At 46.0% G+C, this 19,930-nt stretch overlaps 1 protein-coding gene across 1 annotated transcript; it reads right to left on the bottom strand.

Moving 5' to 3' along the window:
• Nucleotides 1–1,594: 1,594 nt before the first annotated feature.
• On the bottom strand, nucleotides 1,595–4,695 carry GADD45A (growth arrest and DNA damage inducible alpha). The gene is made up of 4 exons (XM_075557279.1): nucleotides 4,386–4,695; nucleotides 3,833–3,934; nucleotides 3,321–3,558; nucleotides 1,595–2,268 (listed from the first exon to the last, which is right to left on the bottom strand). The coding sequence occupies exons 1-4, from the start codon at nucleotides 4,427–4,429 to the stop codon at nucleotides 2,155–2,157; spliced, it is 498 nt and encodes a 165-aa protein (XP_075413394.1). The 5' UTR covers nucleotides 4,430–4,695; the 3' UTR covers nucleotides 1,595–2,154.
• Between the last annotated feature and the right edge of the window lie 15,235 nt (nucleotides 4,696–19,930).

Here is a 19,930-nt window from a genome sequence, read left to right as displayed (position 1 = left end):
CCTCTCCCTCCTTCATGCACAGTGTCTATTTTCCAATCTGCATGTCTTTTGCAACTCATTCACCTTTGAAAATCCTTACTGTCATAGGGGCAAGGCAAAAAAAATCTGCCATTTAAATGCATTGGCTTATTTGGTCATATCAGAAAGTTATTGAATACCAATTATGTTTTGGATTGAGCCTTGGCTTAAATAAAAGATATAAGCTTTAATGAGACCCCAGACCCCACATTCTTAGCAGATGTGGGAAAACAAGTTACCTTGCAAAAAAGGGCTAGTGGGTATACAATATTCCTAAGATATGCAGAAAAGTAGAAATCTTTGTTACTATTAACTAGACTTTTTTCTCTACTCTGATTTCTAATCTGTCCTGATTGCCTGAGTGGGATGGGACACAGTAGACATGGGGGTGGGAGTGGGGGTGGGGGTAGAAGGGGAGCAGAAGGTACTGCTTTGAGAAGTAGGCAAAGAAAAATCCCGCGGCCCAAAGCATTAAGAATGTTTGCATGTTTGTTCTAAACCTGCCATGAGATTGGTGCAGTTAATTATCAAGTGACGGATCCAACTTAAAGAGGATTGTTTCGCTGAAGCTTTCCATTTCTTCTCTGCCATCTCTCCCACCTGGCATCACTTAGCCAGACCCTCAGAACCGGAACAAGAATGTTCAGCTGGCACTCACAGGGCTCCAGGAGGAGTCTAAGGGCACTAGAGGTCTTTGCCAGCCCACCTCCCTGTCTACTCTCTAAATGTAGTGCTGCAAAACACGCAGCCTGGGACTGTTAGTCACTTCCTAGTTGGCTTTCTTACCTATAGTGTCTTAAGCCAGTGAGGCGTCTTTCACAGTCGCCAGTCTTATCTTCCTAGAACACTTACCACGTCGCTCCCTTGTAGCAAAGGCCTCTGTAGACTTCCCAAAATTTGCAGAAGGGATCCCAAATGCCAGAGTGACATAGAAGGCCATGTAATCTGGGCCTAATCCCCACTTACCTTTCCCAGCCTTATCTCTGCCTTAGCCTGCTATACCACACACACACACTCTCTCTCTCTCTCTCTCACAATCTCTCTGTTCCCGAAACAGGTTTTGGTCTTTCCAGCCTCTACACCTCTGCACAAGCTAGTGCTTTTGCTAGACTATTCATTTTCCTTTCTCTGGCAACATAAAACTCATTTTCCAAGATTAAAATAAAATGATCCCTCCCCAATAAAAACTTTACTGCGCTTGCAAGTAGCTTTGGCCATTTCTTTCCTCTCTGCTTCCTTCACACTTGGCATATAATTTATGACAGTACTTGTATCATTGAATAGTAATTATTATTCAGGTTTTTCGAGTTCAGTCTCGAACTGCACTCCTTTTTCCTACTCCCAACTCCTTGGAAGCCACCTTTGTTTTCTGACTTTGGGCCTGTAGAAAGGGAATCAAGTGTCAGATCACTAAAGCACAGGTCGTGCCCATGCCTCCAACCCAAATGTTAAAAAGTGGAAGAAACACACATAAAACCCCCAGACTTAATGCAATTTCAGGAGGGCTTAAAACTTTCCAAATATAGATTTCATACGCCAACTTAAAAGGAAAAAGTAGACATTGAAAAACGATGCATTTAATTCATACCAGTTTATTGTAGGTATTGTGTTTTGGGGGAAAATTATAGCATAAATAACCTTTCACGTCATAAAATAACTTAGCACAATTTATAATAAAACTTTGAGAATTTTAACATCAAAGTACAATAAAATATGGTTTTAAAATACAATTAACCCTTTCTGCTCTTCTTTTCCTTTGGGGTATATAAACCTCAAATTCCCCCAGACTACTGCTGCATTATTTAAACTTTAACAAAGCATATTTGGTTTATTGTAATGTAACCCAAACCCTCTAAAGTAATACAGAGTTTGTTTTCCTTCCTGCGTGGTTCTTTGTAATTTGTTCCTTTGACTTGTATTGCGGTTTCAACACAGCTTCCTTCTTCATTTTTACCTCTCTCCACCTGCAAAGTCATCTATCGCCGCTCCCCCAGAACATGTAGTTGAACTCACTCGGTCCCTTGACATCAGTTTCTGTAACCCTTGCATCAGGAGAGGGAGTAGCTGCTTGAGTAACTACAAAGGTATTTCAAAACTTTAGTGCAATCTGGCTCAGTTCTTTTCACTCAGTTGCCATCACCGTTCAGGGAGATTAATCACTGGAACCCACTGATCCATGTAGCGACTTTCCCGGCAAAAACAAATAAGTTGACTTAAGGCAGGATCCTTCCATTGTGATGAATGTGGATTCTGGGAACAGATTGAGGAAAATAAAACATTAAAAAAAATTTTTTTAAACCCTGCACCTGCACAAATACAGGGGAAGACGTCTAAACACTCCCTATCATCGCTGGGTAAAAGAGAGACAAGTTAGAAGACATACAATTTCTCCGTAGTTGGCTTTCCTGCCAAATTGTTCATTAGCTATTAAATTATGCCCTTCAAAGTCTAAATATATGCAATCCATACACCGTGTACCCATGTTCTAATGACAGCATTTATTCAGTTTTGCATCAAAATATTCAGTTTTATCCTGCACTGCAAAACTGTACCCTGGCGGGGACTGGGGAGAAACAATTTGGAGAACTATCCAGCTCTCGGCGCTGTGCGCTCCCGGAGAGCAGCTGCACAGCACAGCCACCTGTTAGCCTCCCCAAAGCAAGTCAGCAGCGGCGAAACAGGCAGGCTGCCAATCAGAATACAGGGACACTTAAAAGCCAAGGCTGCTACCTTTGCCTCTGCAAACAAGTTCTCTACCTACCCAGAGATGTTTCTAATTAGGAAAACAGGGGCCATTAAAAGCATGCAAGATGGCAAAGAAAAAAAATTTCCACTCGATCCTCTTAATGTACTTCTAGGGAATTAGTGAGGTCTGTCTCCTACACCACTTCTATTTTTAGCTTTGACTGGCAGAGAATGAAGCTGACTCCTTAATGAGGGCGAGCCAGGAATTTATTTGGCTTTATCTAATCTGCCCTGTTAAAGGAATTAGTCACGGGAGGTAGTGCAGATGTAGGTAGGGAGTAGCTGGGCTGACAGTGCTGACTCACAGGGATCTCTTCCGCTGCTGGCAGCCTCCAACGTGCTTAGACATGTTCTGTACCCAGGCAAATCCTGATGATGAAACTAGTACTTCTCGGCCGAAAGTCCGACCACACGCTAGTGGGGCAAAGGCGGCCACCCTCGTGACACCCCCCACCCCACCCCCAAATCCAGAACTGCAGTCTGGCTCTTCCTAGCCCTTCCTTACTTCCGTCCCTCCCAAGTCTAGCCCAATGGCCCGCCGCCTCCTCCCAGCTTACCGTCACCAGGACACAGTGCAGGTCAGGAGGCTGCTCGGCGCCCTCGCTCGCCGCGGCACTGGCCTCGGACTCCAGGAGCAGGAGCTTGGCCAGCCGGCCCGGGTTGCTGACACGCAGGATGTTGATGTCGTTCTCGCAGCAGAACGCCTGGATCAGGGTGAAGTGGATCTGCAGAGCCACGTCCCTGTCGTCGTCCTCGTCGGCCGCCAGCAGGCACAGCACCACGTTATCTGGGTCGCTGAGGACAGCAGCAGGGCCTGGTGAGCGCCTTGGCACGACCGGCCCGCGCATGTGCCGGCAACCCTCGGCCAACCTCCCCGGTGTCCCCGCGGGTCGCGCTCGGGTCACTCGCCACCCCTTCCCCCACCCCGCGCCTCGCCCCCCTTCCTCACCCCCCAAGACTAGCCTGGGAGCAGCGCTGTAGGGCCAAGGGGCCCGCTGCGAGGGCGACCTCCCCTGGCTGGGGCGGGAAGGGGTGCCCTGAGCGGGCAGGTGAGGACCCCCCTACTTACACGTTAAGCAGCTTGGCCGCCTCGTACACCCCGACGGTGATGGTGCGTTGACTCAGGGCTTTGCTGAGCACTTCTTCGAGGGCGTCCCCCACCTTATCCATCCTAAAGGCAGACACGGACGGGAGAAGGGGGCTCATGAGTCCAGATCTCCGGGAGCTCCGGCGGCACCCGTGCACTGGCTTTCAGCAACGCAAAGCTCCCCATGCTCCCGCCAACCACCCCATCTCACACTCCCAGGGTCCCCTGGGAAGCCCGTGGGTGAGGGGGGGCACCCACCACCCTCTGCAGAGAGGACACGGCTGGCCCGCGTACTGGATGCAGCCCCCGGCTGCCAGCTGCAGGAGCCGCTCGGCAGGACGGTCGGGCTGCCTTTTGCAAAGGCCCACGGGCGGGACCGGGCCGAGTTGGAGAGGGGGTGGGCGGGCGATCCTTTCTGCAAACTTTTCCACCACCCGCCTGCACACCTCCTACGGCCCGTTGCACCCGGGAGTCGCAGGAGGGGCTTGGAAGGAGCTCTGGAGACTCCCACCTGCAAGTCCGCAGACGGACTTACCTTTCGGTCTTCTGCTCTCCAGCCGAGAATTCCTCCAAAGTCATATTGCAACTGCAAATCCCCCACCGAGAGCGGCGTGCAGGCTGCTCTGGGACCGTGGGCACGCGGCGATGTTCTCTGCACTCCTAGAACAGACACCCGGCTCCGGCGCTGGCACTGCCCGGCCGCCCCTCGCCTGTCCCGGCTCCACCTCCAGCGCCCGCCGCCGCCGCGCCTTCCGCTTCTGGCGCCCGTCCGCTCGCTCGCTGGGTGACCCGCGACGCCAGCCGCGGACTGACTATGGCAGCTGCCCCACAGCCACTGAAGGACAAAGGGCCCGGCTCGCGGGAGTTATCCAGCCAACCTCCAGCAACCCCCTCCTATCTTATTTGCATACAAGTCAGCCATTGGGCTATGCAAATAAGTCTGCTCTGGCAATTTGACCCCAGCGCCTGGATCCCGGCTGAGGAGCGGAAGCGGGTGGAGCGCCACGCGAGGGGCGGCGCCACGGCCCCGCGAGCGGAGGGCGGGGTCCCGAGCGGCTTCTCCAATCCCGTTGGCTGCGCCCATCATGGAAAAGGGCTTTACCGTTGGGGGGAGGAGGGGGCGGTGCGTGTGTCTTCAACTTGGGCTGGAGGAGGCTGCCAAGTGTTTTTCTAGTTGGTGCACATTTTTTCATTTTCGTTTCATGTCTTTTGTTTTTAGGAGTTGCTATTAAAATCTATTTCCAGGGTTAATGCACCCAAGTCTAGTAATTACCAGTAAGCTGGTTACATAAAAAGAGTGCTGCCAGACCTCTGGGGGAAAGTTTACCTCAGAAGTGTTGTTTATGTAAGTCTCAGCAAAGCCGCTTATTAGTAGTAGTATTATTTCGGTGCCCTGATGGCTGGTTTGATTTATTTTTGGAAGGTTGCAAGGGTTGGAAGCTCAAAAAAGAAAAAACAGCACATTTGTGTTTGATGGTGGCCGGGAACCAAGCTGGAATCTTGCACAGCAAACAGAAAGGCTCTCCCACCTGCCCGGCGCAACTGGAAAACCAGGAGTCGGTGCACATGGGAAGGGCTGGTGGCCACATGTGTGGATCCCAGCTGGACCACCCAATTCACCTTTTCCCAGAGGCCTTTGCCAACGAGGGATCCTCCTGCCCCCCCCCTCCGTGAAAGCCAGGAGACAGATGTCTGACACCCACACATGCCACAGCCTCCTCTCCATCAGCTACCTTTCAGAAGGCAAGGGACTATGTCACTCCCTTCCACTGGGCGCCTGTGCTCTATGAATTATTAATACGAGGTGCTGAATCATGACGCTGGGGCTAGAGAATGTTTCAGTCATATGCTAAAATTTCACCTGTGAGATAATGGTCACCTGTGGGTGGAAAGCAGACCTTTATAAGCAGCAGTTACTTGTTTTTGAAACACAAAACTTTTTATGTCGAGACTTTCACTGCCCGGGTTGAAAGTTCCTTCCTGGGTTTTATGAATCTGTGCAAGAATGGCAAAACCTTTCCTTAAGCCTGCTGAAGTCTCCCCCAAAGTGGTGACATGGCCTCCCAACATGCCTCCCCTCAAAATGGTGCTTGCATTCCTGCGGTCACTCTGCCGCCAGAGGTCACAGAGACACCAGGACCGGGAGCGAGCGGTACAGACACAACCCTGTGTGCGCTTCAGTGGCTGATTTGGTGGAAGCCCATCTCCTGTCTTTATTTTAAGGCATCTTATTTTAAGACATCTCTGGGTGGCCTCGAACCTCCAGCCTTCCTGTTAGCAGGTGGACGTGTTAGTCAGTCTCATCAGCCAGGGAGGCACAGGTATGTGGGAGGTTTTGTGACCTTCTGTTCCTAGCGACGAGCTCGGTGGTGTGATGGCGAGACCACCTACGGCTATTGAAAAAGTGTGAACTCCCTCGCCACTCCGTGGGTGAAAGATGGGGCAGTCTGCGTCCATGGAGGTCTCAGTCTTGGAAGCCCGATGGGCCGATTCGACTCTGTCCTATAAGGTTGCTAAGGGAAGGAACAAACACAGTGGCAACGGGTTTCATTTGTTTGAGGCAAAATACTCCCGATCTCTCAATCTTTATTTAATGGAAAAGTTTCTGGCGCGCTTATACAAGCCCCTGTTTTTCACTCAATCCCTGTGGTTGTGCTGTCAGCCAGGGTAGGTACTTGAGTAAAGGCATGGTTGTGGTTATTGTTTAATTTGCAAAAGGGCGCTTGGTGTCTCTCCTAGCTATACTGTGAATTGTAACATGCGGTGTCTTTGTTAAAGAACTCCTCAAGATTAAAATTTAGGCAGGTGCTAAAGCATTTACAGTTTTGCTGACAACACCTGGATTACACAACCTTGCCTGAGTCATCACTTGGAAATGGTGGAGCGGTGTTCCACGGAACTCCAACACTCTGGACAGTACGTTCTGTGGGAAAAAGTGTGCAGGCATCTCCAGATTACGAATACATTTCATTCCTAAATCTGTCTTTAAGTCAACTATGTATATCCAGACAATGAGGTATGGTTAGTGTCAATGTTAATCAAACGCTGCTCTTCATATAGAGTATACAATGTACCTTTCTAAGGAGCGCTGGTGAAGGTCATATGTTGGGCTGCTAAACACAAGGTCAGCAGTTCAAAACCTCCAGCTGCTCCATTGGAGAAAGATGAGACTTTCTACTCCCGTAAAGAGTTACAGTTTAGAAGCGCAAAGGGGCAGTTCTACTCTGTCCTATAGGGTCACGATGAAGCAGAAGCAACTCGGTGGTAGTAAGTTTTGAGTTTGATATCTTTGTATATGTATTTAAAATAAAACACTTATAGACACATGAAAATACCTTTAACATAGTAAGTGCAATGATATTAATGTTTGTATATGTTTGTTACCACAAATGATTGTGTATATTTCTAATATTTTAATGTAATAGACTTTATGGGGTGTGTTAGGTGGGGCTGACTAGAGAAACTAACCGAGTGACACTCATATATGTGTGAGAAAGAGCTTTATATCAAGAAGGAATTGTATATCAGGCAAACATCCCAGCCCAGTCCGACTCAAGCCCATAAGTCTGAAACTAGTTCAAAAGTCCCTCTCCAGACTCATTCAGCCACATGCAAGGCTACAGAATGCAGGAAGATCACAGGCCGGTGGGGGAAAGCCTTGTGGATCCAATGGCGATGAAAGCATCGCAGGGCTCCTGCACGTCTCCAAGTGGCTCAGCAACAAGAAGGTGAAGGCAAGAGAGGGGAGGTTCCAGCACCCTTCTTTTGAGGAGGTCACGCCCACAAAGAGGCACCATCAGGTTGTGACCTGATTGACAGGCTCGACTCCACCCCTAAAATATTATATCTTCAAGTTGATAAGAAATTATGTATCTACCGGATGGGGGCTGGCTCATAACTATAGGTTCTACCTCAGCGTTTGTAACCTGGGTGCTGCCGGCAGTCATGAGTCATAGCAAGGACCATAACCTTCACCAGCTGCGTGTCCTCAGCACCTAGCACAGTGCCTTTATCTCATGCATTGAGCAGACCCATAATCAATGTTTACTGAGTGGAACAGAATCTGAAATTTCAACACGATTTCACAACTCCTTTAGCCTTGTAGATTGCATGCATTTCCTCCAAGAGACTTCATGTTTAACTTCAGTTTAAAAGCAAACACACAAACGAAAATCTCAACAACTGTACATTCTTAATACGTTGCCTTTGGACAGCTTCTGGATGAATGGGTCTGTCTATGCTTGAATGGGGTTTTAGGACAACATACCATGCATTGTATACTATGCATTGTCATCAGCTTGCTATGCTGGAAGCCCCATGACTGTAGCCATCTGAATGGAAGCGGCAGCACAGTAGAACCCATGTCTTATTTACACCAAGTCAAACGAGTCGCTGTTGTAATAATGCCCTGAGCAAGTCAAGTAGGGGTAGTAAAAATGTGGCATAAAATGGTTAATCTTAATATAGGTCAAGTTCTTCATGTAAAAAACGGCATCGTACTTTCTGTTTGATCTCATAAGAAAGGTATGGGGATTTTCTCTGAGAGATAAGCCCAGGTTTCCAGTATGCAAAAATACTAATTTGTCATATTTTCTGACTCAGATATATAACGTCATTTGGCCTTACTCCCGAGTCTTCCTTGAATGTTTAATCAGTTATTATCTTCAAATTTTGGTCTTGGCTGGAAGGAGCTGTATTTAGAATGCCGTTACAAATTAGAATTATCATAGATGATTTTTCTCATAAATGCTTATTGGTCCTGGGGAAATGAAGAGGAGTCCATTTTCAGCAAATCAGAGAACTTTTCTTAGAAGAATCTAGGATATGCATATTTGTATAACTGGTATAAGAACTTCAGAATGTGAAATTATTTCTACAACTACTTCAGGTAGCCCCGAGTATTTCAACTGTACAAGATTAGAATGACTTGGTGGTGATTCTTGAACAGCTGCCAAATGGTCATATTCGGAAGTCAGATGGGAATATGTACTCAAGAATTGCGGGAGCCTGTTAACATTGACACCTGATTTGCACATGAAAAGTTTGGGTAGCATTTTCTTCACTTAGATGTATATCCTTACTACTGGTTCCATCATACAGAGTGATCACTTTTTTTTCCTTTTAAATAATAGTCCATCTTTTGATATCTGAAGTAGGACGTTTGTTATTTTAGTATTAGAAACATCTTTGTTCACAGTAAAGGAACAGACAGATCAGATTATGACAGATAGACCTACCACCTCTGTAGAAGAGTATTACATTTTATTATGAGAAGTTAGAAGGTTCCTGACATGAGGGAGATTCAAATAATTCACTGAAAAATCTATTATCTTTTCATTCTGTTTTCCTTGACCTTTTTGAAGCCTTCTCACATGTGCTAGTGCATGTACACGTGTCTATGTGTGTACCAGTGTGTACCAGTGTGTGTGTGTGTGTTTAGAAAATGCTAGACCTATCGTTCACACAAGTCTGGTAAAGCTATTTTCTAAATACACACACTTTTACAAATACACAAATATATATGGAAATATATATATATATTTGTAAGAGTGCGTGTATACGTACATATATTTATAAAAGCAGCCTGGTAAAGTTAGTTTCTAAATATAGTCTAAATGCAGACCTGAGAATTTCCATCCTTTGTAAAGATCATTCAAGTGAATTTTATTATCACCTAAAAATATGGCTTGTTTTAGGATCACTAACTATCCTATTTGGTTTAAAGTTGAAGGCTTAGTTTCTTGGTCCAGCACTACTGGAAGCAGAATTCTCGGATGTCCTCCTGAAGCTTCAGCCCCTGGGGTTACACACTATTCAATCCCCTCCCATCACATGTGGGAAGAACCTGTGACTTGTTTCTAAGCCAGAGAGTTTGGAAAAGATAATGGCTGTATGTCAAAAGCGAAAGACTCTGCTGTGTAATTAAGATTCCTAATCACTGACTTTGAGTTTATGAAAAAGTAGATTATATGAGGTGGATCTGACCTAGTTGGGTCAGAACCCTTTAAAAAGCACTAGACAAAGCAGAGATTCTCCATAACTGACTTGAAAAAAAGCCTGCTATCATAAATGCCACAGCTACCAGGGAATGGCACTGGAAAGGAATCCTTCCCTGGTCACTCCTTCAGATGAGCATCAGCCTGGCTAACACCTTGATGTCAGGCTTGTGAGACCCCAAGCTAAGCTCTACCCACACTTTTAAACTGCAGAAATTGTGAGATAATAAATGGATGTTTGTTTTTTTAATGGATGTGGGTGTAAGCCACAATATTTGTAGTTTTTTTTAACACAGCATCTAAAACGAATATTCACCGTAATGTCTTCCTGCTATATGTTCAACTCAATGTATCCTTTTTTATTGTTATTGGTGTTGTGAGGGCTATTGATACCGTTCCAACCCGTAGTGACCCCAGAGACTGACCCCATAGACGGCAGAGCTGCCTCTCCATTAGCTTCTCAACTGTGCTGATGCTTGAACCCAGGTTTGCATTCGCTAATAGGCCAATCCATTCCTTGATGGTCTTCCTCGTTTTTCACCGACCCTCTCTTTTACCAGGAATGAGATCTTTCCCCAGAGACTGGTTCCTCCTGGTTAACATGTTCAGAGTTCTGAGACGACATCTCACCATCTTTGTTCTAAGGAGCATGCTGTACTTCTAAGGCGACTTTCCATGGTATAGTCTGCCAACACTACAATTCAAATGCATCGATGCTTCTTCAAGTTTCCCTATTCATTGTCCAGCTTTCACATGCAGGTGTCTTTCAGCCTACGGAAAACTTTCTTCATGTATTAAAAATCCTAGCAGGGGAGTCCTGGTGTTGTTCTGAGCTTTCGGCTACCCACTTTGTGCTGCCACCAGCTGTTCCAATGTCACCGGCCAACCCAGTGCCACTCAGTCAGGCCGTCAGATGAATAGTCAAGAGTCTCCCCACTAACGATGTGTCATTAGACTTCTGTCCTTGTAGGGACCTTGTAAGAGTCTGTTTGGTGGGCTAATCACAGGTGAGGAAGGTAGGTGGTCTGAGTTGTTAATTGGCCACTGGTAGAATGTTCTGGTCCCTTGCACAGGTTTGAGTTCCGTCAGTATTTCTGAAATAGAAGAGATCATTCTTTTCATATATCTACTTCATCACAAAACTTTTGTCTTCCTGACCTCTTAATGTTGGAATGTGCTAGCGTTCAGTCCTGGGACCTTGTCTCAATCTATACTCACTCTTTCAGTGACCTCATCTAGTCTCATGGTCTTCAATATTTATATGCTGATGATTCTCAAATATATTCCCTACCTGGTGAGTCATTTCTGAACCTCAGAGGTTAGTCATCATCTTGCATCAATTTACAATAAACATCTTAAATTTAACATGACAGACGTTGATTGTTCTCTTCAATCTATTCTTCCTATAGATCAGGTGCTCAGCGTCCTCTGTAACTTCTTTCTCTCGCAGCCCATCAGCAAGCCCTATAGGATCTACTTTCAAAATACAAAATAACTCCACCATTCCTCATCCTGCTACCACCACTACCGGTATCTCCCACTGGGCAACTGCAAGGACAGGTCTCTCTCTGCTTTCCCCTCCTCCTCCCGCTCCCAACAGCAGTGAAAACACCATCTTATAAATGGTAAGTCAAGAATCCATCAACTCTCTGACCCAAACTCACCAGTGGTTTCCCTTTTCACTCAGAGCAAAACTTATAGTCCTTACTAGGGCTTAAAGGAGCTTACAAAATATTTTTGTTATGATGGAAATGTTATACAGTGGATTGTAACACGGTGATTCAGCTCTGTGTCCGTCCCCAGTGTCATCAAAGAGCGCACTCTGATGAGTGAATGGGATGTGGGTTGTATCTCAATAAAGTTGTTTTAAGGACACTTGGAGGCACCACAGCAAGTGCTCAGCGTAAATGAAGAGGTGGGGGTTGGAACCCAGCCCGTGCCTCCCTGGCAGAAAGACCCAGCTGCTGTAAAGATCTCAGCCTAGGAAACCCGCCCAGGCAGCTTGACTAGCCACACGGGGCTGCTGAGTCAGAATGGACTCCCGGGCACTCAACAATGAAAACAACAGGTTGTAAAACAAATCTCACCCCCATTCTATTCTCACACCTTCTTCTCTCCTCCCTGCTCTTGCTTCTCTAACCACACTGGCCTTTATCCTGCCTCGGGACCTTTGCATTGACTGCATGTTGTGGTGGATGGGTGCCAGGAGGGAGCTCCAGCTCACAGTGACCCTATGTACCACAGAACAGAGCACTGCCCGGTCAGTTCTGTGCCATGCTCACTGTTGTACGAATATTCAAGCCCATCCATGCAGCCATCATGTCAATTGACTGCATACGTGGAATACTCCTGTTATTCATTCCCTTTAAGTTCCTCTCTCAATGGGGCCTACCCTGTTCAAGTTATAACACCTCCACTCAGACTCCAAATCCCACTGGGGCAGTTCTACCCTGTCCTATAGGGTTGCTATGAGTCGGCACCCACTCGATGGCAGTGAGTTTTGAGGGACCTCTATGCCCTGATCTCTTGTGCCCTGTTTTTTTTTAATTTGCAAAATCTTATCACTAATCACCTTTTAACATAGATATTTTGCATACATACCTTGTATTATTTCTCTCCACTCTCCAGCCCACACTACCCCTCAAGTATTTTATTTAACAGGGTAGGGTTTTGTTTTGTGACCCAATGGATCAAAAAGAGTGGCCCAGGGTGGACTCTCAGTAAATATTTGTTGAATCAAATACTGTCTCAATATTTGTAAATTGTTTGTATTTAAAGGTTTTTAAGAGACTAGAATGTTGGACTTAAAAAAACTTCTGGTCCCTTGTATTATAGAGTGTGGTGCCTTGATTGAATCCCACTTTCACGGGCTCTATTTTATGGTTGTTATCAAAGGTTGTGTGCCCTCCTCTGCATTTTGTCTGCTGCTTTGTATCCCCTCTGTGCACCCCAACTATTTTCTTTTTATCTCTTCCCGGAGCTATAAACCGGCCCATTTTGTAAACTAAGAAGTTGTGACCTTTACCGGTAGGTATTGTGTATACATATAAAACTCAATAGATTAAAAGGTGCTTAATGGCCAAGCTTCCAGGCTTGTCCTTTAAATGTAGCATAAAGAGAATATAATGATCAGGAAAACAATCTTGAAAGGTTTTATGGTGGTGAGTTTTGAAGTGGGAGACTCAAACGAGCAAAGATGGGGTGTATTGCTCTGCAGCAACATACGGGAAACAAAGGAGGGTGACCTGAAAGAAATGGAGTCAATTGGGGGTGACAGCAAACAAAAGAAATAAGGAGTCAAAGGAAACAGTATTCCTTCTGACTGCTTGAACTTTTACCTCTCCTGTGGCTTTGGTGCGGGTAAGCATTTAATCCGGACTCGCTGGAAATTTCTGCCAGTAAAGCTTCTGCTTTCAAAGTGCTTGTAAGATTTCTTTTGTTCTGTGAATAAAATGCATGCTTAGATTTCTCTTTGGTCCTCCTTGACTTTGGCAAGGAAATGTCATCTCGAAATCTGGAAGATATTAGATCTTAAGGCAGGAGAAGCTAAGATGAAACCCTGCAAGACGGGGCCCTTTTGAAGAGAGTCCAGGCCGCAGTCTTTTGGAGCTCCTATTTCTGATGGCTGGCCGCTCGGAGGCTGGATACAGCCGTGATGCCCTGGCAGAGCGGTCTGGCTACAGTACGACTTGTAGTGCGGGGGTCCAAAGCCATCTTGCTTTTAGTCACCAAAGAATGCAGTGAGCAGACTGCTATCTGGCTGACCATTAGGAGCATCTTACTCCCTTGTTCCATGGGCCCTATCAGTGTGTGGCTAAGTGATGGATTGTGTTTAACATCCGGTTGTTGACCTATCAGGATTCTTGCCATATGTTCCAGCTCACCCTTGAAGATACAAGAGGGGAGGGCGTATTAGTGTCCCTGGCCGCTGAGCAGAAATGTGTTAGGAGTTTGCTTTCTCAGCTGGAGCATCACCCTTAACAAGAGACACCGCGCCCCACCCCCCTCTCTTCTAGAAATATCCAGCATCAGAAAACCTGATTATAGGCTCGTGTGGTTGTTTAGATTTTATAACTGGTCTGTATTCAAGGCAGGTTGTGAAACGATGCTGTGGAATTAAGATCCGTGTGGCTACTTGGTTTGCATGGCCAGCTCTGAAAAATTGAATTTGATGGCCCTCCAAGAATGTGGCTGAAATGATGCCTGAGTGTAGGCAGGCCACTTACCTTCTCTGCTTCTTCATTCATCAAATAGTTTTGAACTTTCAGAATTTTTAGCAAGAGAACCCTCATCCCACAGAAGGAATTAGTTGTTAGTAGGCAGACTTGCCACCTCTACGACAGGCAAACATGGGAGTGTTCTGACAGAACAGCTAGCTGGGGATGTCCGTGGGGGCGTGGTCAGTAGGTCTGGGCCTTTTCCTTCCCCTTCCCCCAAACAAAACCCACAGCCCTTGAGACACGTATTCTTCACAGTTGGAAACAGAAAGGTTTGTTCTATAAGAACCTTGTAGCTGTAAGATTTCTACCTAATAATTTTTTTATTCTATAATTATGCTGTAATTCCTAGCTGCCACTACCCCCCCCTCAAAAAAACATCAGTAGTACCTTACCCCAGGAAGTTATTTCTGGGTCTTAAAATTTCAATCGCCAGATAATCTATCTAAAGAATTAAAAACACATTCGTATTCTTTTGCCTTGATATCAACTTTCAAAAAATTCAATCCATTAAATAGGTTAGTTGAGATTATGTTACATCTTGCCTTATTAACCGTAATATTTTGCCTGGTTACTAAATGCTATGGGATATGATTTGGCGATGTGTCTTAATAAACAGATTGCACCTGGGAGCTGGTGGGAACATTCCCGTCTGAGGAGAAGCAGCTACAACAGATGGTAAAACGACTGAAAACCAGGTGGGGGTCATTGTTTAATGACCATCTGAATTAAGCTTGGTTAATTTGGCGTGCCTCTCATTATCCCTAGCAACTGGACCCACTGCTCCATTTTATAAGTTTGGGTTTATATCTTTCACATCAACTATCAAAACAAGTCCATCTGGGATCCCAGAGGAAAGCTCGCCTTAAATCCTACCACTGTAAGTCCTAATCTCGTTGCTTGTAACTGAGAGGAGCCTCGAAATACCGGGAATTAGGAGGCTTTTGCAGCACTGTGCAATTTACTTTTTTCTCAGGTTACTTCTTGTCATTATGACATGGGTCTCACCCGCCACTCTCTTCTAAGTATTTATTAATAAGGAGAACTTCCACTTAGCCTAATACGTTTAGTTCCCGAGAATAAGAGGTGTTAAAATTTCGACCCACTGGCACCCCTTTCTCGCTGTCATTGAGCCAACTCGGACTCCTAGCGACTGTTTTCAAGACTGTAAATCTTTACAGAAGCCTCATCCTTCTCCCCAAGCATCAACAGCCGACCTTGCCCCTAACCCACCTTACCAACAAGGCCCCTTTAGAACTTTCTAGGATCTCTGTGCATTACTAAGTTGACTGCCAGACGTGCCTGTTCCATGGGTTCAGAGCTTTGGCTACTCCAACACTACAACCGATCTGAGGCCTACCAGCTTCTTTGCAGACACATTCTTTATTTTCCGTCTAGACTTGTTATTTACTAATGTTGATAGTGACCCTGGAGGAGCGAGGAGAATTGCCAGCCCGGGTTTTCCAGGCTGAGATCTTTATGAGGACAAATCAGCAGCCTTTTCTCCCATGGAGCATCTGGTGGTTGTAAACTGCCGGTCTTTCAATTAGCAGCCAGGCCCTCAGCCGTTGCACCACCAGGACTCATTCATTTATCAACAAAAAGGCAAAGTCATTCAATGCGACTTAGGATTTGAAATTATTTTTTTTCATGTACGTGCCACCACTTTAAAGGAGTCCTGGTGGCTCTTGTCAGGTAAGTGCGGGCTGCTAACTACAAGGCTGGCAGTTCCGACCCATCAGCGGATCCGTGGGAGGCAGATGAGTCCGTTTGTTCTCATAAAGATTCACAGTCTCAGAAACTCTATATGGGCTCACTATGAGTTGGGATCAACACCGTGATAGTGGGTTTGGCTTTTGTGGTATTTGACTTTCAGGGCAATCTCCTGGGTGATTACTGGTATCTGCATTTTATATGATGGAACCTGAGGCCTCAGAGAGAGGTTAAGGTAGTTCCTAGCACAGAGGTCCCATAGCTATTAACTGACAGGGATGCAAAGCTGCGTCTGTGGGACATCAAAGCTCACATTCTTAACTGTGTACTATCATCTTCCAGCCTCAGTGACCCAGTAGGTAAATGGCTCATCTGTGAACCAAATGATCAGTGGGTCAAGCCCATCCAGCACTCTGCAGGAGAAAGATGTGGCCAACTGCCTTGTGTAAGGATTCCCGTCTCAGGAACCCCAGGGGACGGGGCCGCTGACCTGTATGGCTGCTGTGAGTTGGGATTCACTGGCACTGGTTTGGGTTTGGATTCTAGCATCCTCTAGAACATCTGAGTTCATGCAACTTAGTGCTCAGCTCAAGCTGGACACGTTGCCTACACTCTTTTGCCTGTTTTCTGCATAGGAATGGTACCTAACAGAAGGTTAGTATGGATACTGACTGAGATGACATAGCTGCAACATTTACAGTGTTGGCACACTGCTATGGAGTCGATTCCAACTCAGTGAATCTACACAGGGTGTCTGAGGCTGTAACTCTGTAGAGGTTGGGGGGGGGGGGCAGGCAGCCTCCTCATAGGACGCAATAAATGTTCATTATATGGCATCCAATTTCCATGTTAATTTTCTTGGGTCTCGATTCCTTCATCTAAATTGAAAATTGTTTATTTCCATTTTGTCTAACAGCCAAAAAAGCACTCGTCTTCCCCACCCTCACCTGCAGCTGCGGGATTAAATCCCGCAGTCCTTGGGAGAATGGCAGACAAATCAACATGTGTGTGTCCCCTCTGGTCTGAGTGAACTGAGCTGTCCCCAGTTTTGCACTTCGGGTCACAATACATGAATGATGTATTTTTCTGCAGGCTACTGATGGGTGGGGTGGGCGTGGGGGCTTGGAGCTATTCAAACCTTTCTCATTTGTAGTCTTTTTTTTTCTAAATGCAGAACAGTAAGTTTCTCAAATTCACTGTAGAATTCTCTCGCCATGTCTTTTATCTTCTGAGAGCTTCCTGTATTTGTGAACTCTTTTCAAATCAACAACTGCAGACTCAACATCTGGATCCTCCCTGCTGCAGGGAACATAAATTAGCTGGCAAAACAAAACCGAACCTATTGTTGTGGAGTGCATTCCGGCTCACAGCGACCCCACAGGACAGAGTGGGACTGCCCCAGAGTGCCCCCAACTGTCAATCGTCCCGGAAGCAGACTGCCACACTTCTCTGTGGCAGAAAGCCTGCTGGGTTGGAACAGGCCTTTCGGTTTGCAGCCGAGCACTCCTCAATTAGCTGGCAGTGTCCTGGAAAGGTCAGGGCGGGGTTCTCGGAGGGCCCACGGAGGCAGGCCGGCGCCCTTTCAGTACCTGCAGCTGGTCACGATGCAGTACCTCAGAACTGGTTTTAGCTGACGTCAGATGACGCTTGATGTGCACCAGATTGGCTTGTAGTACCAGTAAACCTGCGCCCTCCCACTTCCCCTCCTGCCCCTGTGCTTGCCAGAGCGCTGGAGACCATTATGAACTCACAGTTGTCATTTGATCTCCATCTGGCTGCTGTCACCAAGCTGCCTTTTATCTCGTGCCAAAAGTGCAAAGCGAAAGACGTTTCTCGTTCTCACAGATCTCTGCTTCTATAGTCCTTACTTTTCTAACTTTCTGGGTCGTTCCCAGTAATTCTCCTTCCGTCAAAGTGCCGCCATCAGGGAACCAACAAAGGGCTCGCTGGGTTATTTACTCACATTGCTTCTTGGCCAACTGGATTGAGCAGTAGATTTCTTAGAAATATTACAGCTGGGCTTTGGCTCTGTTGACTTCAAGTAGTATATCCTAACTTTGATGTGGACTGCATTTATGATATAAACGTGTGCTTTGCGTGTCTGATATACTATGGTAAGTTTTATGAGGGTGTAGATCACAATAATCTAGCCATACAATTATGCGGGCCCCTGAATTGAATTGGCATCTACACAAATTAAACAATAAATATAATAGCAACGTACCATAAATCGGATCTTAGACCCATTTTCTAATGCGAGAAAGAAGAATGTATTCTGAGATGTTTAACACACTTAATCATTAGGATAGTCTTAGTGAAAGCTGACTGTAATTCGGGTGCCAGCTCAAGGCTATACTGTGAGTGATTGCCCAGCAGGGAAGGTTTAGCAATCTCTGCACCTGGAGATCATTCTTGGTCCAGGAAGCTCTGCAGGTATGACATTCCTCCCCCAACACGTGCTGTCAATGGTGGTGATGACGAAATAGCATAAGCTCTAAAAATGTTAAAGTCACATTTAGGATCCTGACTTATTCTGAGCTTAGCCAATGAATTCTTTATAAAGTAATTGCAATGAATCTTTTACGTACAACCCCATATAGTGTTAATAGAAAAGAAAAAAATAGAAGGCACTTCATTCTGGATGAGTCCATATCATATATGTGCATGTTTGTGTTGGTGAGGCTTTTGTCGTGTGCAATTAGGACGTAGCCTCAGGTAGAACTGGCTCCTGGAAGACAGCATGCTTGGTTTACCAAGAGCAACTGCGAGGAAGAGGAAGTGCCTCCATGAGATGGAAGGACATGGTGGCCGCGACAATGGTCTCCGACAGAAGAAGGGTTATGAGGTTGGTGCAGGGCCAGGCGGTGTTTCATTCTGTTGTACATCGGGTCACTCTGCGTCAGCAGCTCCTAACAACAACGTGCGTGTCAGGTAATTCGGAAGGGCCTACACGAAAATGTTGACAGCGATGGAACTTGAGTGATGGGATTGCTGGTCATTTTGATTTTCTTTCCAAAAAAAAAGAAAAGCGTGTGATGTCTTGTCTGGGGACAGTGGTGGCTCAGTGGTAGCATGCTCTCCTTTCATGTAGAAGACCCAGGCTTGGTTTCCAGGCCGTGCTGCTTACGTGCAGCCCTCGCTCCTCTGTTGCTGGACGCTTGAGCGGCAGACGCACCGTGATGCTGAACTGACCTCAGCCAGTGTCTGCTGAGTAAGACAGACTCGGAGGAAAGGCTTGAAGCGCTGCTTCTGGAGATCAGCCAGTGAGACATATTCAGCACAACGGTCTGATCCTCCTGTGCGTGGGGTTACCGTGATTCTGAGGCCGACTGGCCAAACAAGCAACAGCTCCACAATACCTGACATAATGTGCATGTGCTTACAGATTTTCAACAAAAATCCAATTGTATCGAGGTATCATTTATATATAAAGGTACATATTGTGTCATTTTGTTGGATTTTGACAAATTGATGCCATCATTTCCGTCACTCCAGAAAGATCCCGCCTCTCTTAAAATATTGTTTGAGCATTTTATTGTGTGTTCGGTGAAAGTTTTCACAGAAGACGACACCCCACCCAACAGTTGATATATACATGGTAGGACATTTATGTGTCAGCGCTCTCCCCATTTTTGGAGATGTCCTCGCTGGCTCCAGCTCCCCAGTTCCTTGTCCCTCCTTGCTGTCTCAGTTTTGCTTTTGGGTAAATGTTGCCCCTTTGGCATTCTGTAGTTGATTGCTCTAAGAGAACATTCCTCATAGTTTTATTGTTTATTTCCTAGGGCAATTTATTATGTCCCTGAAAGGTGACTTCTAGGAGTGGCATTAGTCTAAGGTGACCAGACGTCCCGCTTTTGGCGGGACAGTCCCAATTTTCATCAATTTGTCCCGCGTCCCGCGGCATTTTAAAAAGTCCCAATTTTTGGAAAGAATGCACGGCAAGCTAGGGAACGGCGGGAGAACGGGAAGGGAATATACGGTTTTCGGCTGCCATGTGGCTATTTCACCAGGATTTGAGTTTTATATTATTTTTGTTAATTTTATAATGTTAAACTTTAATAATAACAAATAATTGTTGAGAACTGATTGTAGAGAACTGCTTATCAAAGTTCACATTATTGATCAGTTGTTAGAATTCGACCACCATTGTTTGG

Source organism: Tenrec ecaudatus, chromosome 1 (genome assembly GCF_050624435.1).
Source record: "Tenrec ecaudatus isolate mTenEca1 chromosome 1, mTenEca1.hap1, whole genome shotgun sequence".
NCBI lineage: Eukaryota > Metazoa > Chordata > Mammalia > Afrosoricida > Tenrecidae > Tenrec > Tenrec ecaudatus.
Note: the sequence above shows the minus strand (reverse complement) of the source record. Positions and strands in the feature narration are given on the sequence as shown.